The 26,592-nt window shown below is 38.4% G+C and overlaps 2 protein-coding genes across 2 annotated transcripts in view; both read right to left on the bottom strand.

The window, feature by feature from the left end:
* The window catches only part of GTF2H2 (general transcription factor II H2), a 78,244-nt gene that overhangs the window by 17,476 nt on the left and 34,176 nt on the right, over positions 1–26,592 (bottom strand). The window contains exons 2-3 of the mRNA XM_089787634.1: positions 18,204–18,665; positions 17,746–18,115 (exon numbers count right to left, since the gene is read on the bottom strand). Of these exons, the coding sequence (XP_089643760.1) occupies positions 17,746–18,115; positions 18,204–18,665 (832 nt within the window). The remainder of the gene's footprint in view (positions 1–17,745; positions 18,116–18,203; positions 18,666–26,592) is intronic.
* Positions 23,279–25,795, bottom strand: LOC149552158 (uncharacterized). Its single transcript, XM_089787633.1, has 3 exons — positions 24,715–25,795; positions 24,393–24,557; positions 23,279–24,270 (listed from the first exon to the last, which is right to left on the bottom strand). Exons 1-3 carry the CDS (start codon positions 25,389–25,391, stop codon positions 23,439–23,441), a joined length of 1,674 nt encoding a protein of 557 aa, XP_089643759.1. The 5' UTR covers positions 25,392–25,795; the 3' UTR covers positions 23,279–23,438.

Here is a 26,592-nt window from a genome sequence, read left to right as displayed (position 1 = left end):
GCCTTCACTACATTTTGATATTTTGTACTTGTTTTAATATCATGCTACTCTTCAGAATCATCTTTATAATATTTTTGATATAATAGAATATCGCAACTATAGTATTTAGTATTCTAATTTCTAACTAGTAATTTGATATTCAATGTTCAATCCTTGAGTATTAAGTATTTTGTTGGCAGTAGGCCAGCATCCTTTGCAAGGTTCACGACATGGCTTAACTGTCTCATGTGGTTCTATAAGACTATTGGTTGTACCAAGCATTGACAAGTCAATCTTTTGGTGAAACGGCAAGCCTAACCATTCTAACAAGTGGTGTTAGAGCTTGGTCACAAGCTCGAATCTATGTAGGTCGTGGCGAGTGACGATGGGAGGGGAATTGTTGGTAGCAAGCCAATAGCCCTCCTAGGGTTCACAACATGGCTTCACCACCATCGATAGTTTTATAAGACTATGGGTTGTGTTGAGCATTGATAAGTCAATATTTTGAATCAATGGCAACCCTAACCATTATAACACTTTTGGCATTTGCAATTTTTATATTTTAGTATTTTACTTCTTAATAGTCTTAGTCATCTTTTCGTAACTAGCAAATTAAGTACTATATGTATTGTATATAGTATGGTTGAAAATCTTGCAAGAATATCGCAGAGTGCACAATATATTGTGTCAAATCTGTAGAGGATAATAACGCGCAATAAATCAACGACGATTTATTCATTTCTGTTTTAAAGAAAAAAATCTCAATATATATGCGAAGAAAGCAAGAACTAAGTCAAATTAAAACTCAACAAAACTTTTAAGGTTTTTGTGGTCAAAAGGTGACAAAACGTGACATTTGTGTGGCAGTTTTTGCAGTAGAGGCATCACTATTTGTTCATAGACAAGATTCAACAATCGTCATTGTTTGTTCGAGGACAAGATTCAAGACCATCCACATTAACACCATTCAACAATATGTGAAAACCATTGTGAATCAGCACCATTGTGAACAATATTCTACAACATTCAATATAGTAAACACCATTTTGCAAAATCGCCAACAATTTACTCCCATGTATAAAAAAAAATTGCAAGACTTTTAATAATGGGATTCCCTTGTTAAATAAAAAATTGCAAGACTATTAATTATGGTGTAGCCGCTTATGTAGAAAAGCAAACAATATAATCAATAATGTAACAAGATAATTAATATACCGTATAATTAAATATTTAAAACTTTAATATTCATACATTTCAAATTTCAATAACTCAAATATAATTTTTTTAACATATAATCATTTTAAATTTTTTGACTAATTATCATTTTAAATTTGAAGATGACTTATTTATATTTTATTATTTATTTTATAAAATCTCAAACTCTATAAAACTTTAAAGTTTGATCTTAGTTACTTCACAAAGTTAGCTAATATTTGATCTTAAATGATTTCAAATTTGAACTATTAGGTGACTGCCCTTTCTAAAATCTTATAATTTTGATCTTTGTTACTCCATACTCCATAGAGTTAACTAATATTTGATCATCAGACTTAGACAACTATTGAGTGATTGCCTCTTTAAAAGTTTGATAAAAGTTACTTTATTGACTTGGCTAATATTTGATCTTAGACTTTGACAATTATTTGGTGACTTCCCTCTTTAGAAGTTTGATTTTACTAATAAATTTTGATCTCAATTACTTTAGCATCATAACTTCCTACTCAATGCTCATAGATTTGGCTAATATTTCGTCTCAAACTTATCTAATATTCAATTATTTACCCTTGAATTTGCAGACTTACTCGAACTAGTAACTCTAGGAAATGGTTAATAGCATAAGGAGGGATGCTTTTTCGAAACATGGGACATCAGAACCAAAAAGACAACGTGAAATGTAACCATTGCCCTAAGCAGATAAGTGAGGGTATAAGTTGTCTATATTATCACATTGGAAAGATCTAAGGCCACGATATTACACCATTTGGTGGTTGTCTGGAAGAGGCTATGAGGGAGGCTATATCAAGCCTTGAAGAATATGAGCAAAAGGAGGCAAGGAAAAAATGGATTGGAGAAGCCATGGCACGGCCAATAGGAGATTTTTGTTCTACCGGCTCACAAGCAAGTGTAGGGGTTGTTGCTTCCATTGGGCCACAAATGTGAGAATCGAGAAATACGGGCAGGCATATATCAGACTTTTGGGCTTGATGTAACTCTCCTAGTGCTCAACCCAAATTGCAAGGCACTGCATGGAACAAAGAAATACACTAGAAGACAAAGGTAGCAGCTGCAAGATTTTAGTACTAGAATGATATTCCCTTCAATGCTTTATGTAGTCCACTTTGGATTAATAGGTCATTACAATTACCGTCTCTGATAAAGGGTTCAAGGCCCCAAGTTGTTATGAGGTGGCTGGTCCACTCTTGCAAGATGAGCTGCAAATCTTTGATCTACTTGTCAAAGAGAAAAGAAGAATTTATGAACCAGAAAGGTTGTGGGGACTATATCTAATAATGGATAGATGGCAGGAATAGGATGCCCATCAACTTTCTAGTTGTTTGAGGGGGGAAGATTGTATTTCTAAACCACTTGATGCCTCTAATGAGGTGAGAAATGCAAAGACTTTGTGTAAAATGTTTGATGAGGTGGTGGTGAAAGTGGGAGTGGGTAATGTCGTCCAAATTGTCACTAATAATGTCATTGCATATGTGGTAGATGCTAAATTTTTGAAACCCAAAATATCATAAGTAGAAAGAAGATGACTTAATACAAACACAGGAACAAATAAAAGATTGCACAAGACATTAGACACAAAATACCTTGGGAAAGCTTTCCTTTTGGAGGGAAAAAACAAAGCCACACAAAAAATTCAATCCTTTATTGAAAGCTCAAAACTTTGAGTAGAATGATCCATGTTTAATCAGCGATAATCTAATCAATGATTGTTAACAATCAAGTAGCATGCCCTTTAACAAACGAGCAACACATTTTGCATTTGTAATACATACAATACTTCAAATATATGATTTGTCATACACAAAATAAAAATGTAGCAAACAAGGAGCTTACTTTAAAAGATATATATCCATTCAACAACCACAAAATTTGCTATATTTTCCCTTCGCTAAAGTCACACTCAATTCAAAATCGTGTGACCTATCAATATCAGTCAATACACAACAAAAATGGTGGAACAAGAAATACGAAACAATAAGATCTCTAGCTCACGAGATGTACGAATTGTCATCAATTGTCAATAATTTCTGTTATATATTCTCAAGTTGATGATGATTCAATGCCAATAATTATTGATACATAGATGGATTCTAAGCACTGCAAAATACAACTCGATGCTACATATGTCGTCCACGCCAATTATAGATGGATTCTAAGCTCTACAGAATACAACTCAATGCTACATAAGTCGTCCACGGTAGTTACTCATACCATTTAATATTCCTCAAGTCATCACTATGTAATCGTGTAGTTACCCGAACCGATGTATTTCTCACGCAATTACTAAGAAACTAACGATGCTTGGATTTCCTTCGAGAATGGATGATGGCAGCAGAGACTAGGAAACAATGCAACTTCATATGCATTCAAATCATTTAAGATGGAGATAATATGCAAAAAAGAGAAAAAGATCACGAGGTAGTTGAAGCTAGTTATATAGCCAATTCATCGTCACTGACAGCAACAGTACTATATCTAATCCAATGAAACAACAACAAATGTATCAAATGAAACAGCAAGGATGCTCAACAACCAGACTGCTTGGCAAGATAACTTCAAATCAAAAGAGATAGCAAGGAATGATACACATAGCTATCACAAGTACTCGTGATAACTCCTCCCACCACTAGCAACATTAACACTCCCCTCTTAGCAAAGGAGAAATTGTTTGCAAATTTCATGTCATGGAGTTTCTAATCATGACAAACACAATGGCTACACCCCATATGTGACATCAACAAAACCTTATCACGGGATTCTCTCAATGTGATATTGTCATCTCAACATGACATTCATCGTGGCTAATCCCAGAGGATGAATAAACACAATTGCTGTCATGGAGTCTCTCACATGACATCAACCATGGCTACTCCCAATCGATAGATCCACCATGGCTACTCCCAAAGGATTGAACAAGGCCTTTCACCTCAAACTTCTGTCATAGAGACAAATGCATTAAAAGGGTTTGCACCTCAAACTTCTCTCACAAAGAAGAATGCATTAATAAGGGGGCTTGCACCTTAAAGTTCTCCCTCTCAAAGAAAAATGTATTATAAGGGCTTTCACCTCAAATTTCTACCTCTTAGAGAAAAAAACATTACAAGGGCTTTCATCACAAATTTCTCCCTCTCAAAGAAAAATGCATTAAGCTCATAGTAAGAACTAAATGTTGAGACTCCCTCTCAATAAATACTCCCCCTTAGCAAAGGTAGCATTCTCATAGCATCTTTATCGTAATAAATTACAAATGACTTCAATGTTCAACCAAATAAAAATCTTTTGCAATCACACTGCTACATGAGCTTGTTGATCCTTTGCAAAGGACTTAGCACTCTCCATCTGCCATTCTGTAATGCCCCCTTCGAAACTTAGTCTCTTATAATGCAACTATGAAGCTAGGCTTAGAGGAAAGTATCACCTAATGATAGCTTTAATTTCAAATGCTTGATAGAAGTTGCTATCCTCTATAAGATTTAATCATTATTTTATTTATTTTTCTCTCAATGTACTTTTTTCCGATTAATACTTTTTATCAATCAATGTATTCCTCCATTATGGCTTTATCTTTTATTTCCACCATTAAATTATTCTTTACTCCCTTATCTTAAATGATACAATTTAATTTATGCTTAACTTCACTTATTCTATATCTGAATATCTCTTGTATAACTTAACTTACATTATCTCCCTTATATATTAATTGGCTTTATCCTCAATTCCCCTCTTATTAGTTTACTCCTTTACCGCATACCTTATGCATTAGATATCCTCAATACCTTACACTCCTTACGTGTTTGCTATTGGTTTGATCTCCACTTCTAGTCGCTGTTTTTTGTGTTATTATCTTCCCTATATTTATCTGATCTTCATTATCTGTTGCCACCTATCTTCCAACTCTTCTCCTCTAATCAGTTTCTATGTATTCCCTTATAGCTTACCAAAAAGGGCGCTGATTAATCAATTATTTTGTGATTAAATATGTTTGCTGAAATATTGCGCATGAAGAACACATACTATCAATATGTTTGAATATAAATTATTAATAATGGACTAAGATGATGAAATATGAACTATTAATATAAAAAATATACATATGTATGCTAACTATTATTAACTTGTAATTAGTTTTGAATTTTCCTATTTCGAATGAAGTATTCTAATCACTTATATAGACTCTTTTCTCCCATCATATAAGACTTGAGAATGTAATAGTTTCATAGCAACATTGTGATCATGGTGTTGCGATAATGAGGGTTTTTCGCTAACATCGTGCCATCTATAATCGATAGCTCTTTGGCATTTATTCTTAATGGTACCATGTTATTTAGTTCTAGATTTTAATCATTTATTATTGTTGGGCCCCATTCCAAGAGGGGCCATGACACATTCAAGCTCTCTCTGAATCTTCTTGCATCAACCTTTTGACCTCATTTAAATATTGCATCAATGTTTGCCTTAGAGAAATGAATTTCAACGCACACCTTTGAATCTTCTGACATACTAAAGTTTAGTGTCATCCTCCTCAACCTCATCCCAAATCATCCTCTACTAGAGGTTTGTGAAGCTATTAAGTTCGAAGCCAGATGGGTTGTGCAATTTTGTTCTCTACAACACTGCAACCTATTTAGCTAACATTTTTATTTCTTCACAGGACTCCCTTTGAATGGCATATCCTCCTCTTAGAAGTAGAGGATCACAACAATAAGGACTTTGTTGTTTAGTGTCTTCATCTTTCTCAATTTCCTTCCTAAAGAAAACTCTTCATCCAAGGCTAACCCAACAATTATGAGGCATCAACTTAGACTCGTGACTGCAAGCTAAGTCCTCATGAATGACCATATCTCCAATCGTCATGACATCCACACTGGATGCATAATCTCTTCCTCCTCATGTGATTTCAAATAATTAATCCATCATCCCTTTTCTCCTTGATCCGTCCTGAAGCATTTTAGAGAGATTAGTAATACTTCATATAATCAAACTATCCTCAAGAGAAATATGGATCAAAGCTAAGAGCATACATGACTCAGTATTCTTCAATAGTATTGCATGAATTATATCTGATCACTATTCAAGGTACAATCTATAAAACACTTGTCTCTGAATAATTCTTAGTGGTTTTGACAGTGCCCTATACCAATTATTCTTGAATGGGCTTACAGCTCTTCTACCCGTTAACTCCTATGCATAAGAAACATGCATCAAATATCACTCTTTTCCAGCAGATATTATGGCGCCACAACTAGATGTCATTCCAAGACATCTCTGCTCTTCACCATGCACCTCCAAGTGATACGGCTTAGATATTCCAGCAAATATTTCTTCATGACTAGAGTCTGGAACCTTCACCAAAAGTAGACTTTACAACAGTGAACTTAACATGAAGCGAGGCAAGAACTCAAAATAGAGATCCATTGCAAAGAACTCTTGGGACTGATTTCTTGTATTTATTGACAAATTATACACATTCAAATTTTCAAGTAACAAGTCATGTCTATTATTTTCAGCTACTTGAAAGTGATGTTGCCCTGTAGAATGAATGATAGAGTCGCTAGCACTCGCATAAAAAACTATTGTTTCTTCAGCCAATGAGAATGAGTGACATATATTATTATTCTCCACTTCCTAGACACACCACCAACTATAGAACGAATAGACCCTGAGGTATTCTTTATCACGGACAAGCCAAAGCATCAATAATTTTGGAGTATCACTATCATGGATGAACATGAACACCGCAGTCTAAGATAAGATATGATAAATTTATTAATGTCCAACAAGAGAACCAAGAGGGTCTAAGGGACTGGGAACAATACAAAAGGCAAAAGCCAACAAGAGAGGGAGCACCAAATGGTGTCCACGGAAAGAACATGAAAGCAAAAACAGCAAACCAAGACAAGAAAGAGAGAAAGAAAGAGCTAGGTACTCCTCACAAGCGAGTAGTCTAGAATGGACAGGTGTGCTCTAAAACGAGAAGGCGCTCTGGAATGTCGCCTCTGAAGCCCGCCAGAAGTAGGGAGGTGTTGTCGAGTGTGATCTCTGCAGGGTCTCACAGATTTGTTTGTGGCTCGAGCTAGTGTAGAGAGACCGCTTCGACCCTCGGGCGGGAACCGAATGAGTGAAGAAGGAAGTGATGAGTTGTACAAGGGTCGATCTCGAGGGAAACTGGAGCTGGAGAGAGTGGTCACGAAGCCATAAGGTCTCTTGAAGATAGAGTGCGAGACACTGCTGGTCAGTATATCAGAAAAATGAAGAAAGGGACTTGTACTCTCTGAACAAACAATAGAACCTCCCTTAGATATCATAATAGATGGGGCAACGGAAAATAAAGTGGATCTTGGTCTTAACCTCCTCGAGGTGACAAAGGCGAAAGATCCTGTCCACCCTATTGGTCTAGTGATTAGTCTGAATACGTAGCCGATGGGAACCCACTCTGAAAGATCCCAAGAAGATGCAAAGGGTGTGAGTCCAGCGACGAGTGACGTACCAGGGGCGCAAAATGACCTTGTCCTGGATATCAAGGAAGTGCTCAGCATAGAAGGCCATACGCAGACGAAGCCCACCAGAAGGGTGACTCCAAGTCGTGATAACATATTGTCTATAGATGTCAAGTCTGACATGCTCATTTAGCTTCCGCTAAGGTGGAAGGAGATGAGCCAGAGCATCTAGAGAAAACTAAAAGGGAGGAAGGCGATCCATAGAAATACCAATTGAGCCAACAAGGGCATTGGCCTGGACGAACTAACATTGAGACCTGCTACCAACATCTAAGACCACGACTGCCTCAAAAGAACAGTAAGCCAAGTAGGAATATCTGTAATGGCCTTCGAAAGAGTCAACAAATCTCTAAAGCCAGTGAAGTAACCAAACCAAATAAAAAATGGTCCCCAACCTGAAAGGGTGAGCCCCAAACTTAGCCAAAATGATGTTGTGAGGTGTGGATCGATGACATCTGATAATGTGTCGAAGGAAAAGAGTCTCAACTGAGGCCCAGTAAGACTTCAAGAGGGAAGGGCTTCGCACATTAGAGCCATAAAGGATAGTTGGCTTGACTAGGGAATCCAAAAGGGACATCTTGGTCGTGGTGTCTTGGAAGTGGTGATGAAAACACTGTCTCTCGAGCATAGCAAGGGAGTTGAGCCCCTTGCTGACTCGGGGCTGCATGGCCGATCTCAAACTAAAACGAGGTCTAGAGAACTTAACCCCGAAGTAAGTATAAGAAGATGCAATTTCAATCTCAGCACCCTAGAAATGAAAATGGAGGTGTGAGGTCTTCAAACAATTGGAGATCGTAACCCGGGTCTTGCCCAGGTTCACTACTAGCTCGCGTGAGTCATAGAAGGAGGCCAACCCATCAAGAAGTCACTGAAGCCCATCGGGGGAAGAAGCTAAGAAAATCACATCATCAGCAAATTAAAGAATGGAGATCAACACCTGTTGTAAGTAGCATCCATCACCAAGGAGCGAGAAGTCCCGGAGGAATGCCTCAAGCTCATCAATCTAGGTACCGAAAAGAGTGGGGGAGAGAGGGCAGCCCTGCTTCACCCCGATGGTGCTCTGGATAGGATCAAGAAGCCCTATTGAGTCTGAAATCTACCCACCACACTCTTCTATAACCTCATGATAGCAGTCAAGTGAATCTTAGAAATCCCGATGGCCCTAAGCCATTGGAAGAGAGCCGCCCGAGGAACAAAATCAAAGGCTTTGCGAAAGTCTACAAAGCAACAATAAACTTTTGTAGAGCAATGACGAGCTTCCTCAATGATGGCTTGTAAAGTCAATATGATCCATGGTCTGAAAATTTGTATGAAACCCGACCTAGCCTCTAGCTCAACAATGTCGTTGATCAAGCTCCCTGGATAAGATGGCATTCAACACAATGGCGTAGAGTTTGGCAAAAGTGTGCCCAACCATGATGGTCTTGTAGTTGTCGAGGTAAAAGTTAACTCGGACTTATGGACCGGATAGATAATATGTCGTAACCGATGCAAATCACTCTATTGAAAAGTATTGTAAGAGAGGAGCCCAGGACTGAAATACCAAGCTTGAAGAGCTCTGCTTGGAACCCTTCATCATCCGGTGCTCTGCTACTGTTCATAACTCTAACAGCCTCACTGATGTTGGAAAAGGAGAAGAGGTGACAGTGGGGAGTGGGATGAGGTGAAGCGAGAACTGGCCAAGGATATTGTAGAGAATGGAAGTATGAGAAGCAAGGGAGCTATGGTCCAAACGGAGGGCGGAGGGGGGTGGCGAGGAAACATGGTGTGCCAAAAGAGCTTTGGAGACTAGTAGAAAGAGGCACAAAGGGATCTACACTGCAGTAAGGTGAACTTCCACTTCTTGTGGCAAAGAAAGCGGCGATAGGCGAGCCTCAATTGAGTGGAAGAGGGAGAAGGGGGGGGTAGGTGAAACAAAACGAAGTGTGTGGTGTTAGGACTTGGAGTCCCCATTGAACCACTGGTTCATGGGGCAAGATCTGGGTTTGGGGCTATGGGTGAGGGAGGAAGTGCAGTGGAGAACGGAGAGAAGGGCAAAATCCCACAAAGCGGACGTAAGTGAGCCAAGCATGGAGGTAATTTCCGCAGAGTCGGTGAAGGGAGCCTAGGGGAGAAGTCGTTTGAGGTGGTGGATAAAGACCTCACAGTCACTGTCGATGAAGCAAAAGAAAGTGTGGGTAAGGAGAGGGGAGAGGCTACAGGAAAATAGGGGGCAAGGAGAAGTGGAGGAAGAGCGAGGAAGGGGAGGTGGCGGAGGGGTTCGAAGAGAGATGCTAAGGAGGGCATGATCAGCCAGGGGAAGATGAGAGATGGTTAAGTGGCTGATGAAGGGGATGGAGCAGGCAATAGAAAGAACATAGTCCACAATGCTAGTGTCGCCATAGTGGGGCCAACATGTGAAGAGCTCAAAGCCAGGGAAACAAGAGAGTCCATTTAGGATCAAGTCCGAAGACTCGCATAGTTGTAGTAGATGGCGGCCATTCTGAGTGAGGGGTCCCTGACTATCCTCGGAGGATCAATGTAACCCCACTGAACCTAGATTAGAAGCAGTCATACACATGGGATCTGATCTGTGGTCATGGAGGGGAGGTTGAAGGTCTCTAGTCCGTCTATTAAAATCTCCCAGAATTATGATGTCACCCATACCAAAGAATCTAATAATATGCTTGAGAAGGTCCTCATAGGGGTCCCCACCCTCCGTGTTGTCAACTGCATAGTAAGATGTTAGCGGGAAATAGAAAACGGCAATGTAGATATCTCTATAGAGTGAGGTCACCCGATCGATACAAATCCACATGAATCTAGCATAGTTGTAAGAGCGAACCAAAGAAATAGTGTTGAGAAGACTATCTCTAACAAGACAGGCGACCCCACCAGAACCCCTGACACCACCCAAATACTTGACCTCGTCTCTGAAGGAAGAAAGTCACTGGAAGCCAGTAACACCAGGGACAGGATGCATGGGACTCTCATGTGTCTCCATAACAAAAAGGTCAGCTAAGCCAATAACATCACTAAGTAAGCTAGGCAAGGACCATAGGGTATCGTTGCCTTTCCAACAGTTGAGGCATAGGGAGCCAGCAAGAGGCTCGCATGTGTCCAATTGTCTCTGTGCACGTCATTTGACCTTAGAGGCCGACCTCGACTACCATCTAGCAAGGAAAATGTTGCGAACCACCGCCTTAAAGGTTTCTAATCACTATGTATTTACCCTCCTGTCATGCTGCCACAACAAGAGCACGGGCTTGCTTAAGTTTTGCTACCTGTGATCAGGTAAGATCCTCATCAAGATAGATCTTGGTGGGGAGGAGGAAGAGCTTCCTCTTCGCACGAAGAACCCAAAGGCGGTCAGCAAGTGAAAGGAATTGGATAAAGAGAGTGTTGTTGTGTCCTATCCAAGCACTATCTATTGTGATCTCGATGATATCAAGTTGATCTTTGAGAAAGGAATAACCTATTTGAAAAGGTTCAGAGGAGGGCAGAGGGAGTCCACGCACTCTCAAGTTTAGTTCACGTGCCCACCTAACTCTTTCATCAACTAACTTAGTTTGGACCAGCTTCTCCACCCCGAAGAGAGAAGTGGAAGGGTTACTATAGATGGAAGACCACGACTTTAGTTGTTGTTCTATTTCATTCTATAAGGAGCATTGTTTTTTATCAAGTGCAGATTGTTTCTCCTTCAGGGTAAGGATATCAAACACAAGAAGCCTAATATTGTTCACTTGGATTTTGAGGTCAACGATATCCAAAATGACTGTGTTAAGTTTATCTGGTAAGTCTAATTCTTGTTGCGTTCTACAATCCAGTTGTTTCTTCAGATAAGTCATTGTGGCAGAGAAGGAAAACACAATATCACGCAGGTTCAGATTGTTGCTTTCTGGCTTAGCGATCTGGTCCATCATCCTTTGGTAGGTAATAGGGGAAGATGGCATTAACAAAATAGGTTCAGAGTTGGCTTCACCATCAAGGAGTCCAACCATCGTCTAAGCAAGATAATACTAAGAACTTGCAGAGGTTGGATGGGTCTAGTCATAGAAAAATCAAAGTCTGCTGAGGAAAACAGGAATCCTAGACTTGTGGATCAGCAGAGAGAGCAAGCAGAGAGCAACCTTGGGCCAAGAGACACCCGTCAACAAGTCAAACAAAGAAAGAGAGAGAAAGCACGGGAGGGAAAAGGCAATGGCCCAACGTAGGAAAACGAAATGGAATGGAAGTTGAGCACATAGAGAAGCAAGGACCAGAAGGAAGCGACAGCACGCGGGGTCAGAGAAAGCCACCAACGGAGAGGGAGAAGGAGAAGGGCTGACACAGAGAGAGGCGACGCAGCGGGAGGTGCAGAAGGGAAGACGTGTGGGGAAGACAACATGGAAGGGAAGGACACAGCGAGCACTATCGAAAGCGACCAGGGCAAAAAGCAACCACAAAGAAGCACGCGAGAGCAAACACAAACACCACGAGGGCAGGTTGCAATTAGCAGCGGATGCCATTAACAACATGGTTGCAGTGAAGAGAGCCTGGACAAAACATGGGGAGCACATCGGAGATGTTCCTATTTTTGAGATACACCAAGAAATCTTACTTTGAAGCTGAAAAAAGAAGGCATTATATAAGACATTGTGGCCTCCTGTGTCTGTAGTCTTCACAAAAAATGAGCATATTACAAGCTAACCAAAGCCCAACCTTCAAAATAAAAGACTACTACATGTCTTTCCACGTTTCTAGATAAATATCTCTCGGTTTCAAACTCATTTCTAAGTTTTACTAACATATATATTAGCAATCACCAAATAGTTGATCATGATACAGATTCACTTTGGCAACAATCTAACATATCCATGTTTTCAAAAAGTGCCATCTTTAGCTTTAAGTATACATTGGAGTTCATCATTACACTATTCCTGGTAAAAACTGTCAATTGCTTTGCCGCTCCAAGCCAAATTTCCTCTACCATGTGCCAAGCATCCCTCACTAAAATGACTCACATTTGCCAGACTGTGATCACACATACATTTCTCTATAGGTCTTAGTATCACATGCACATATGGGACCTCAATTGGTTGGGGATCTCAAATTACAGAAATGGCCCAATCCTACAAATGATTAACCCATAATCTAATCCAACCTCAAGAACCACAAAACCAATTGAAGTCAGAAAATTGTTTGTACCCATATCTGCACTGTGAATTAAACGTGGTAAATCTTATGTACCCAATTTAAGCAATGCCTGCATTGAGCTTTTTGCTCAACAACACATTTCGACCCTGTTGCACCACACCCTAATGCCATTTGACATCAAATAACTTGTACCACATGTACTTCAAAGATCTCAAATGCAACACTTTGAATGCGCTATTGCAAATTTACTAAATGGATGCATTATTGAGTTCGGACCTTGGAGGCCAGATCTGGGTCTGGATTCGCACAGGTCCGGATTCGAGCCTAGGTTTGCTGCGGGTCCAACCAAGGTCTAGATTTCGGATTGTGGGTCCATCGCAATCCACACCAATACGGATCCAGGAAGGAACTGCACAGACCCACAACAATGGGGCCAATAAAATGAAAAAAACACTTAAAAGTATGCAGTTTTATTAGTTTTTTTTGAAACCCTAAAAGGAGCCTAATAAAAAACATTTCACTCATCTAATCTCTCATTTGCTTTCTCATTTTGCTCTCATTGGTGTGCCCATTTTGCAAGTTTGAGGAGAAGGTTGTAGAGATTCTTTGTGGAATCTCAAATCCTTCCAATAATGAGTGTTGAGTGTTCTAGGTATACATTTGATCCTTCCTTTTGCTTCTTTGATAGTATGTTTGAAGTTTTTTTATTGTTATAAAATTTATCAAGTTTTTGTACAAGTTTTGAAATATTTTATTTTTATTTTTGTAATAGATTGCAAGAATAAGTAGTCAAAGTAGAGTGGGTGGGGAAGGATCCCAAAGATTTAAAATTGATAAAAGCTCTCCTCTATGCAAGTATACGACAAAAATTGAACAATGTGTTGAAGAGGGGGGGTATATATGGAAATGCAATTTTCACAAAACCCAATATAGAAGCTCCGATTACCGAGTTAAACATCATTTAATAGGCCCTAGGGGTAAAGGGATTACTATGTGTGAAGGCCTAGATGGAGATAAGAAGGGGTTGTCGCTAGCTCAAATAGAAGCCATGTTAAAAGAACAAGATGTTGATAGATTAGTGTCGAGGGAGAAACAAAAAAGAACAAACCACAAACCACCAACACTACCCTCTCAAACAACCACTAGACAACATCCCTTCCTACCTAGCCCTTCTACAGATGAAGAAGTAGAAGCACCCCAATCCACCAGCCGCAAGAGTGGCCCATTACATAGGGCATTTCAAAATGAACTGAGAGAAATTGTTGACATAGAGGTTGGGCGTTGCCTCTTTACGAATGCTCTTCCATTCAATCTAGTGAAATCACCTTATTGGAGAGAGATGGTGGAAGCAATAAATGAAGCGCCTTGGCCCTAGATATGAAAAGTTGAGAACCACCATTGTGAGAGAAAGAATGTAGAAACCCTCCTCAAACCAATTAGAGATTCTTGGATCAAACAGGGGTGAGTATTGTCTCTGATGGATGATAAGATTGCAAAAACTGTCCATTAATAATTGTGATTGATGTCTCCCCCAAGGGGGCAATGTTTTTGAAGGCGGTTGATTGTGATGGGCAAGAAAAGGATACAAATTTTATTGCCTTAATTCTCATCGAGTCCATAGAGTTTGTGGGAGTTGACAATGTTGTCCAAGTAATAACGAACAATGCTAAAGTTTGTAGGGTTGCGGGTGCTTTGGTAGAAGCACAATATGATCATATCTTTTGAACACCATTCATTGTCCACTCATTAAACTTGGAGTGAAAGCAATTGGCACCCAAATTGAATGAGTGAAAAAGGTGTATGAAGATGTTGGGGAGATCCAAATGTTTGTGACAAACCACCATATGTCATAGGCGATTTTTAGAACTTTCTCCCTCTTGGAATTATTGAAGAAAAATTTTAAACATTTTTGTGTTCTTTACATATTTGAAATGTGTTATTAACTAACAATTAACATGGTAATAGGTTTCTGAAACAAGGTTTGCTTCACATAATCGTCCTTAGACAACTTGTGAGGGTGAAATATGCATTGTCCCAAATGGTTATTAGCAACCAATGGAGTGGATGGAAGCAATCCAATACAACAAGGGCTCAAAAGGTAAGGGCAATGATCTTGGAAGATAATTGGTGCATAGGGTGGATTATGTATTAGAATTCACCGAGCCCATCGAGTGTATGCTTCGGTTTGCCGACACTGATGAGCCTTATTTGGGGGCCATATATGATGCCATAGACTCCATGCTAGCGAGGGAAAACAGCAAGTTTAAATTTTTATACAATATTTTATCCTTCTTTATTGAGAAATTTTGATTTTTAATTGTAACATTACATCAAGGTAACTTACATATACATCAGTTGACATCCCAGGTTATTCATAGGAGAGCAAGATCCTAAGGACACCTTGTACAAAAAGGTGGAGGTAATTGCTCTACATCACTAGAACAAGATGACTAGACCTTTACACCTGGCATATGCACTTTCTCCTAGGTATTATACCAATGAGATACTTGCTATTCCTAGTAGAATACCACCATATGGAGATCCTGAGGTTGCTAGTGGGTATAAGAAGACATTGAGCAAGCTCTTTAGCAATCCTGAGGTGGCATCAAATGTCAGGAGAGAGTTTGTAGAGTTCACCTCAAGAAACAAATGCACACCCTAATGCAATCAATAACCAAAGTAGAATGGATGCCATTGGATGGTGGTACTTACATGGGCAAGATTATATGTACCTCTAACCTTTTACCATTAAGATCTTGTCACGTGTAAGTTTTTTACTTTTTTTAAAACCTTTTTAATGGCCACTTAGCTTGTAGAATTAGCACTCTTAAATTCCTATTGTATTACAATTTACAATTTCTATTTTTATTTTTTTTTGTTGGTTGCCGCTCTAAGTTGCATGCTCTTTTGCTGTTGAGCAGAATTGGAGTACATACTCCTTTATCCACTCAATGAAGCATAACCGGTTGAGTTCCAAGAAAGCAAAGGACTTGGTATATATTCACAATAGGCAAATATCCAAAATACAAGGGGCCAGAAAAGTTGTCGGATGTACTACCTGAGTCTGTTGACTTGGATATGACCGCCCAAAGTCTAGCTAGAACTACCTTGCTAGATGTTGAAGAGGAAGAGGAGGATATGGCAGCATCTAGGGCTATTGGAATTGGTTTGGGTTCCAATAATGAGGATCTAGATATAGTTGCAGTCGGGGATGAAGTCATTGATCCCTCATTTTTTGATGACCCATTTGACCCTTGAAGGGCATTTGATACAATGATAATTGATCATTGATAAACTATTAAACATTTGTCATTTATCATTATGTTTCTAACTTTATAATCTGATGAACTAGTCTATGTTTTAAAACTTTATTTTGCAATTTAGTAATTCAATCAATATATGATTTTCTTTACAAGCATGAATATAGATTAATGAGCGAGTATTTAACGTTTATCTTTGACATTTGGCATTGATCTATGATCAAGCAACATATATTCATAGTATGAAATGACTTAGCTTTACAATTATGCATGTTTCTCTTTTTTTTTGTATATATAATGCATATACATATATATATATACTCACAAACCCACCCACAAGCCCAAATGGGGAAAAAATTCCACAAACCCACATCCGTCCCTAAACCCAAATCGACAACTTAGCTAAATGGTGGATGGGCATAAAATCCCCATGGGGAATCTGTATGAAGCCATTGATAGGGCCAAAGAGGTCATTCAACACGTGTATTAGTCAAATGAGACCAAATATAAACCCATATGGAACATAATTAATCATAGGTTGAACTAACAACTCGCCAACATATTTATGCTACTACCTACTACTTGAATCTCAAGATTTACTTCTTCAATACTTTTAGACAGATGCAAAGGTTCAAGTTGGCATGGGCACATGTATTCAGAGATTAGTTGTTGATTTGGACTTCCAAGGCCTCATACTAGATGAGTTACAAAGTGCTATAAGAGGGTAGAAACAATCTTTGGGATATAATATGAGGAACTTCCTAACAGAGCCCCAGAATCAAATTCGAAGAAATCTGACAGAGTTCAAATAGGATAAGTATTGGGAATGGCATACCCCAAGAGAAGAGACCAGATCAAAAACCCAAGTGAATTTGTCAGAAACTAAGACATGGGAAAAAGCATACCAAATGCATCTACTAAGCATCATCATAATAAAATTTGAAACTTAAAACAACTGTAAAGTTTTGTATGAATAATGTTTTCACAGTGTATCAGGTTATATGATGATTTATTGGGATTACAATGCATAATTTCAAAACAATCTTCATACTACATTCGACTACGAATTTACTCATTTATGGTTTTAGCCTTTAGTACTATATATAGATACCCAGCTTATGACATCAGTGTGCATCAATTTAGGCTTCACAGTGCTGTGGTTTTACTATGCTCATTCAATGTGTTTGCATCTACTGAACATATTTTCAATGCATTTGTAATTTATCACAGTTGGTAAATCACAGCCTAAAATTGCCAATAGTGAAAAGGCATATATTTAAGGCTAGAAATCAGGCTACTTGCAGCAATGGAACACATCATTCAATGCATTTGTATCAACTGAACATTTATTTAATGCTTTGTATTTTATCAGAGTTGGTCTGTCACAGCCTAAAATTGCTAATTGCGGAAAAGCTTGTATTTAAGGCTAGAAATTAGGCAAATGACGGTAATGGGATGCATAAAGCCACTTATGGTTGCCATCTAAGTTGAAAAGCATATGAATTACACTGCAAATTCCCAATTTCTTCCTTATTTTTACTGGCCACTAAATAAAAATGATAAAAGAAAAAGCTTAAATAGTGAAATAATCAACACCAAATATTAACAGAAATGGCTTACAATTGTCAGCAACAAATCAATTAACCTGTCAAACAGCTCACCTGGATTTGGAAGAAACTGTTGGCAACCAAAGCATGTCCTTGGAAGCCTCTGTTTTGGGTCTGCCCTACCAATTACTTCTTCAAAAGGCGTAACTGGAAAAAGATGATGGTATGATCTTGCTAAGTGGGGAGAAGATACAAGAGTCAAACCACAGATATGACATTCAGTTGGAAGTTCACAGGCACGTGCTTTGCATCTAGGACATGTATATCCTCCACCTACCTTCACTTCTTTATGACAAGCACAAATAGAAATAACCCCTTCTGCACCTCTCTGAGGAAAACCCATCTTAACAAGGCTGGCAACTGCAAACTCTGCTATAGCTGGTGGTGGAGGGGCATGTTCAAGCAAAAGGTCCTTGAAATGTGACTGAAATATAGCATAATGAAGACAGAAAAAAATAAGCACAGAATCCAATAAATTTGCTCTTCTAAAGTTACTAAACAATTAAGCTCACCTCATCTAATGCAACAGAATAGATTCCTCCTGTCTCTTCACAGAGATGTTTACATATATAGATCTCTGCAGACAATCCAACTACTGAGCAACGCATTTTTGCATCCTTGCATTTCCTTATAGTGTCCATAACATCCCCAGGATCACAAGTACTTAGGGCAGAGTACAAGACCAGAACTTCCCGATGACCATAAGATGGAATTTGGGCCAGGTAACCATGAGCAAGATCCAAAGCATTCTGTAGAGAGGAATCGCCTGAACACTCCAGATTATTGGCCAACGCCTTTATATGTGATTCTGGGCTGCCACTGAGATCCGTTAAGCGATGCGAAATTCCATTTCTTATTATAATAATACCCAGATGACTAAGTGGATTCTGGTCAAAAAATTCTCTCACAAAAGCCTCAACACAATTTGCAACCACCACCATACGGTTTGGTTTGAAATCCTTTTCCCCCGCTGCCTATGTGGAACATACACCAGAATGTCACCAGCTTTAGCACAAAGAAATCACTATGACTAATACAGAGTATTACTATATGGTCAATGCTATTTTACAATGAAATTGTGGCATCAATCAAGCACCCGCATAAAAGCACCTGTGAATCTTTGTTTGACTATTCAATGCATGATACCTAAATGATGATCAAATGTGATCAGAATTTTTATAAAACATTTGGAAGAAAGCATCCTCATCTGATACCTCCATACCAGACAATATTTATTCTTAAGGCAACCAGAAAATAAAAAACAGTAAGCAGCAGGTCACACAAAACAACTTTAAATATTGTGTGAGATGCATAATGATGAATTCAAAGAATCCAGAAATATTTGGATCATAGCAACATTTCTCAGAATCGCAATTGCCTTGGCAGACCAAATGTATAAACAAATCACTTAGAATATTGAAAAGTTAACTAAAGTAGAGCAAAAATGCTTTCTTTGTGTTATTTCAAGGCAAAAGAAGGCAAAATAACTGTATTTTCTATCCAGCACAGCACAAAATGATTTACTTTTTGCTTTCTAAAACTTGGATGGCTATGGATATGACCTAAATTAAGGTCTTCAAAGACCACAGGGAAGTTCATGATGCCGTTTTTCATTATCTTATGAATTTTAACCAGCTGTGGATAGATATCTTCTAACAGTTGAAGAAAAATTCATGCTGCTGATATCCTTGTAATGTCCCTTTATGGGACATCTGAAAATTAATTGAATAATTAAAAATTCAAGCTGTCGAAACACAATGATGGCTTAATTTAACTATTTAATAGAGCAATTAAAGTGACTTTTTATGCCAGCCACAATTATAAAATAAAAGTCACTTTAAAGGACAAAGAAATGGAATGCCAAGAGACAAGCTGATGGAAAACCAAGAGTTTCCTGATGAATGCTATAAAACTTCAAGGAGAGGCTTATTCAGAGGAGGTTCAGATATTTTATTGTATTTGACAAAATTGTTGATGCTTTTGACATTAACAAGAATTTCTGGACACAAGAAGAGTTTGATAGAAGAGCCGGATGGAAACCTGGTTTTCCTAAGGTATGATACCATGTAAATTCAACAGAGTCTACACTGGTGTAAATGTGTGAAGCTCTTTTGGAATCAAATTTACAGAAAACAAGATATTTGGAGGTATTTTGTATTATGTCTGGTTTGAGAAAATAAAGATCAATTATTCTTTATATTATACTTCTATTGTTGGTATTTTTGTGCATTCTGGTCAAATGATTTGTGGGAACCGTTATCAAAAGAGAATTGATTAATATTGTGACTCTTTTGCAAAGGCTGGGTTTGATATATGTTTAGCTAAAAAGTCTTTCCCAAAGTATTTAGCTCAATTATTATGCCAGCATCTATCCAATTTAACTTGTGTATTATTAATGTGCAAACAATTTTTTTTCTGGAAGCAACTTACTTGGAGACATGGATTAATTAAAATTTGGTGAGGAGCTCAATTCATTCTGGGCTAGCAATTTATTTAATATTTGAGGCCTTGCCATATCTGCTGGCAAATATAAGATATAAACCCTTATAATCAAATATAAATAAGGTTCGCAGGGAAACATTTGCCGTGAATACATTTATACAGACAATGTTAATGCTGTGAATATTTGGCATGGGTTTTCCTTAATACGGGCCTTCTGATGTCTTCAGCTGGTAATGACTGGCTTCAATATTACCAACACAGTGCCAATATGTATGCAGCTAAGAAGTTAGGGAAACCACGGGAATAATGCTGATGAAGGCTTGAGTATATCCCTATCATAGAGATTGCTTGTATATGCCAAAGCAGAGGTATTTATACTGGTGACATTAGTGTTTGAATCAAATGTAACCTTTGATCTTGCTCTCCAGTGTTTTGTATCTACTCCAAGTAACAATTCGTGGTGTCCCTTGAATGGGCACTAAGTACCATTCATTGCCTAAATTCAATTGGAGACTGAATCATTTATAACTGCGGGAAACAGTTGAGATGTGGTCAGGTATGCTGGTATTAACCCATTCTTGCCAAAGACTGTTTTCTGAAGTGAACACTGCAGTGTTGAGTATAGCAACGAAGGCAAGCGATAGAATCAGTTCCTAGTGAATTTGCTGGTAAGAATTCAGTAACACACATTATCTCGGCAGTATCATATATCCAGGTCAGCATATTTGTACTTCCTTCTGTTATGTCTGAAACTATATTCTTATCAGGAGAAGCATTCTTATTTCTCTTCATGCATGCTGGAGTAATGAATTAATCTGAAATATAGAGTCAGTTACCAGTGAATTTCTTGTAATTGTTACTTGGTATTGAGCTCCAGACTTAGCTGTATATTTTCCTTAATATTGTTATAAGCAACAAATTGAACCTACAAATCTGAAACAATACATAAACAACAATTTGGGTTTTCAGAGATATATGTGTCTGACTGTGGAAATTTTGGAAAGACAACTGTTTGCCAAAAATTACACACAGGAAAAGTGAAAGCAAAAACACATTTTCATGGCAGGATAATACAATCATTTAACTTGAATTGAAAGATGCTGAATCAGATGAAAGTTGCTGACTTGGTATCAGGTAAAAGCAGAGAAATATGGGTATAATGCGCTGTTATGGGAAAAAGAAATTAAAATGATGTATGGAACCTAAAGACAGGAGTCATGTCTAAAATTATTATTACTCTTAAAATTAACTTAAAATAAATGATTATATACTATGTTTTATATTTTTTTAAATTATGTTTTTACAAAATTACACATATTAAATATTGATATAAAATTACAGTAATGTTTTATCACCAGTGAAAGGATAACAAGTAATAAACAGAAAATACAAAAACGACCAGGTTATAGAGGCAGAGATCTGTAAAGAGTGCTCAAGCATAATAGCAATCAAGACAATAGTAAACAATAATAAGTTGTTAATAATTGTAAAGGGGTGCAATCAAGAAGAAAGAAAGAAAAAATTGCAATTAAGAAAGTGGTATGTCTCCTCTCAAGAATCACCTCTCCTCAAAGGAGTGATGGGTACAATCACTAAGGTTTCAAAAGCTGTCAGCACAAATGCACAAAGTTCTAGGATCAATTCATAAAGGTTGATTGGCATGCACACCCAAAGAATCTATCTTCATATCAACAGATTAAAATTATAGCAGATCTACACTTACACAGCATTTTTCCTTCTTGAAAACAACTGTGGTATATATATAGACATGTCTTATGAACAATAGATAATATTTCACGAATGTTCATGATAGAATACAGGATATGTCTGACTGAAACCCATCTTGTAGGAAGGGCTTGGGGTGTAAGAGGAGTGTATAAGAGGGTCATGTAAGGAGGCCATCCTAGAGTTGACCATAAACTAGCTCCTAGGGACAAGAGGGAACTTACATAGGACCGAGAAACCCCCCATGACCTCCACCCAACTCCACAAGATGGCATGTGTCCTTAGGAGGATGAGACATTGATAGGAAAAGTGGAAACAAACAAACCATTAAGAAAACAAAGAGGGCTCTAGCAGACATCCACACTTGGGCTTAGTGAAGAAATGGCTTTGGGAGGACCTATCATATTTCTTCCTCCAATCTCTAATATGCTTGCATGATATTATTGATACTATATGATATTAACGTAATGTCCCTTTTTGGGACATTAGAGGACATTCAGATATACCCTTATAATATTAAAATGTATCTATGAGAGCTGGAATAAAATGGAGCAATTTAATATTATAAGGGGGGGGAAGGCGGCACTAAAGGTCAAGGATGAATAAAACGAAAAGCCAAAGGGAAGTTGAAGAGTCAAGGGGGAATAAGACGAGAGCCAGTGGGGAGTCAAAGAGTCTCAGTTTGTGTATTAAAAAGGGAAAGAGGCTCATTCTTGGGTATGCTTGATTTATGATTTAGATTTCAGTTTCTCTCTTGCGAGAGTATTTGGAAAGCTTCAGCTTTCAATCAATGTGAGGACGTAGCCCCTCGTGCCGACAGATAGTGGATGCAAACCCATTGTCCAAGGAGACATCACTTAAGGTGTTTCACGTGCACTTACAAATTCTTCTCTTTATGTTCCAAACTGACTGTTAAACTGTGTTTAAGATTGGATTCTTAGTGTTGGTTATTGTATTTACTGTTGTATAATGCAATAATGTGTTTTAAAGAGTTGTATAAGAGTTTATTGGTTTTTATCTATGTTCCCCCAAGTTTCCGGTACGGGGACGGCGGGGGACAGCGGGACGGGTTTCCAAGACGGCAAATTTTTTTGGCGATTTTGGGGACGGGGGGGGGACGGGGACGGCTATATATATAGAAAAATTTTAAAATATAGTATATACATTGAAATTTGTAAATATACATGTCATTCATATGAAACTAAGCACAAAGCATGTCATTTAAACATTATAGAACCATAACATACAACATTTGAATGCCATCTATGAAATAATATCCGATTTTAGTATTTTACTATTTAGTATTTTAGTATCCAATTCTCAAAATGCATATCAATACAATATCAAAGAACACTGAACAATGAACATTAAGTTATTAACCATTGTCAATATCATAAGACTCATAATGATAAGCATGATAAATCATAAATCTGAAAATCAAAATCAAAATATGCCCAAAGCTATAGGCTGCCATAAAGTAATAAGTATCATATAATCAATGTATCATAATCATGTTCATGTTCAACATAAAAAGCAAAACATAGAAAATGAAGCAGACTGCTGCTCCTATTCTGCCTCTATTAATCCATGGCATCAAAATCAGAATCCTCCTCACTGTCATCCTCCACAGGAAGCATAGTCTCATCTAATGGAACCCCAACCAGTCCTGGTGCTATGTCATCCTCATCTATTTGGGCCACATCCTCAGGCTCAACATCCCATTGCAAAGCTGGTGTCTGCCTATACTCTAGAGTCTGGCGATCGGCAAGTCGAAGAGCATGATGCACTGTCACTAGCTTCTCCGCTCTTTTAGAGGTAAGTCTATTCCTCTTGATAGAGTGGATATATGAATATGTGGACCAGTTCCTCTCTACAATTGAAGAACTAGCAACCTGTGAAAGGAGGCGACCGGCAAGTATCTTTAACTCAGGTGTATCTCTCCCATGCCAAGTCCACCATCCAATAGGATCCCTCTGTGCCAAAACAACTCTATCCAACCTTGCTTGTGGCTTACCCAAGTTTGGGCCACGAAGGTTGGTGAAGTCAAGGAACTGTGCACAAAGAGTAGAGGCATCTTGAGCTGAATACATCTTATCAATTGCTTTTGTGAAGCCATCCAAAACCTCAGGATCATCACATGGGAGGCCCCTTCCACCCAACTGTGCATACCATTTGGGATTTAGAGCAAATGCTACCATATGAAGCGGGGTATTCATTATGTTCCACCTCCGCGTCACAATAGGCCTAATATGCTCCTCATAAAAGCCCAATGTAGGATCCTTTGCCGCAACAATTCTCTTCATCTTACCCAACATGCTGTCAATAGTCTCATAGATCTCTCCTAAACTAGGAGCATCAGTATCAGCATATCTAATGATATCAACAATGGGTGCTATGACAGAGCAAATGTATCTGCAAGATCAAAATGCCAACAAAAAATAAAATCAGAATTAGAATTTTAAGAATTTTAAAATTATTAGTAGGAAAATCAGCAAGCAAAAGACTAATAGTAAATTTAAAAACCAACAACTTACTTCATTATGGACCACCAACTCTCATCAAGGATCCTTTGCCTCACCGCTTTTCCTTCAGTGGACTTAGAATGGGACCATCGTCCCCACTCTGGATTCACCACCATCAATTGAAGGGCCTCATACACCTCAATCATCCTCTCCATCAAGATGAAATATGTGCAATACCTATAGCAACAATTTAAAATTTAAAATTTAAACTTAAACATTAATGATTAAAATTTAAAACAAAAAGCATCACATGTAAGTGAACTTATAAATAATTTTTTTAAATAACTTAAAGTTAAAACAAACTAAAAGTAAACTATAATTATAATTGGCATACCTTGTCTCGGCTGGTTTGAGGAACTCCTTCTTAGAGGAGGACCTGAATAGAGCAAGTGAAGTGTGGTGGTTGCAAATAAACATTTGCACTTCTCTAGCTTCTAGCACCGCTTGCTTCACCCATTCAATCTTCCCTATGTCCTTGAATGCATTGTTCAAGGAATGAACACAACAAGGGGTCCAAAATATGTGCCTATAAGCACCCTCTATAATCAAACCTGCTGATTTGCACACAGGTGCAGAATCTGTGATAACCTGTACAACATTAGAGGGCCCAATCTCCTCTATGGCATTTCGCAAAATGGTGAACTGAAAATCTGCATCCTTCTTCTTTCCTGAGCAATCTATGGCTCTCAAAAAATAAGAGCCAGCAGGGGATGTGACAATGATATTGATGAGTGGCCGATGTCTAACATCGGTCCACCCATCCATCACAATAAAGCAGCCTGTCCTAACCCAAGTGCGTCTCATATCCTCAAATAATAAAGCAACCTTTGAGTACTCTTCATCTAGGATAGTGGTTCGTAGCTTATGCTCACCAGGGGGCACAAATGAGGAATTCATGCTCATAATATCTTTCACCATTTGTTTATAATAAGTGGAACGGGCTGCATTATATGGGATACCATTAGCAACAAAGAATCTACCAATGCTCACACTTCTCCTTTGCCTGTGCATTAAACATACTTTCCACCGAGCCCTTCTCACTACTACTTATCTTTCTCTTCCCTCTAGACCCACTAGGGCTACCACTAGTACCAATGGCGGATGAAATATGCCTAGATGATTGTGAGAGAATGGATGGTGATGTCACTGTCAAATTTTGCCCCTCCATTTCAGCCTCTAAGTCCAATCTTTGACATTCTAATTTTTGTTCATCGGTTAGGTTAGGACAAGCTTTGACTCCTTGGCATGTAACATCTAAAAAATGTGACTTCACTCTTGTATAGCTACCCCTAAAATCATCAAGACAAACATGACAATCCCACACCCTAGTCCCTCCCGAATTCTTTTTATCTTTTGGCCTAGGTGTGACATATTGGAGAAGAGGTTTTTTCCTATTGAAAGGACCCTTTGCAAAATTCTTCCTAACGTCGGAAGGGCATTTAAACAAATCAGCTTTAGGATTGGATTTTTGCCTAGTGTCACTACTAACAACATCAACCTCTACATTTTCTTCTTCACTACTACTACTTGTACTCCCACTGCTGCTCATTGTGTTTAAAAATGCAATCGAATAGATATATGAGCTGAAACAATGAAAAAATTTAAAAAAATCAGACTTTGCAAGCTACAAATTTATTAAAAAAATGATAGATGAAAGCACAAAGAGTTTTATACTTGGTGGACAAAATAGAAAATCAAACCCTTGGTCAAGCTCTTGGAAGCAAAACTATTACCTCCTCTACTTGCAAAATGAAAATTTCAGCCGGCTGCAACATAAAATGAAAACCAAAGAATGGTTAAAACAATTTAAATGTGTTGAGTTATATACATTTTGGGGTTTTTTGAGGAGTGGGGCCCACTGGCCGACCAAAAAAGACAACAAATTTTTTTTTATATTTTGAGCTTGCAAAAAAGGGGGACGGCCGGCCATACCCGGTATAGTTGGGGGACGGCTAGACGTCCCCTTTCCGTACCGAGGACGACTAGCCGTCCCCCTTTTGTCCCCCCCCCTGTCCCCAAGTTTCGGGGACGTCCCCTTCAAAAAAAGGGAATTTGGGAACGGTTGGGGGACGTCCCATACCCGTCCCCCCGTCCCTGGGACATCCCCGTCCCCGAAACAGGGGGTTTTAGGTCGGGTATGCATCCCCAGGGAACATAGGTTTTTATATTACTGGTTTGTAATGCATTTTCATATGCTCAAATCCTAAATATT

The sequence above is a fragment of the Cupressus sempervirens genome, chromosome 6 (genome assembly GCF_028749045.1).
Source record: "Cupressus sempervirens isolate cs-2001-9-10 chromosome 6, ASM2874904v1, whole genome shotgun sequence".
Taxonomy (NCBI): Eukaryota; Viridiplantae; Streptophyta; class Pinopsida; order Cupressales; family Cupressaceae; genus Cupressus; species Cupressus sempervirens.
This window is presented reverse-complemented; position numbering and strand designations above follow the sequence as displayed.

Coding starts and splice junctions, on each gene's coding strand:
- LOC149552158 (XM_089787633.1), bottom strand. CDS start 25,391: ATGCACAGGCAAAGGAGAAGTGTGAGCATTGGTAGATTCTTTGTTGCT. Junction 24,558..24,714: donor CTCAAACCAGCCGAGACAAG/GTATGCCAATTA, acceptor TTGTTGCTATAG/GTATTGCACATATTTCATCT. Junction 24,271..24,392: donor AGTTGGTGGTCCATAATGAA/GTAAGTTGTTGG, acceptor TTGATCTTGCAG/ATACATTTGCTCTGTCATAG.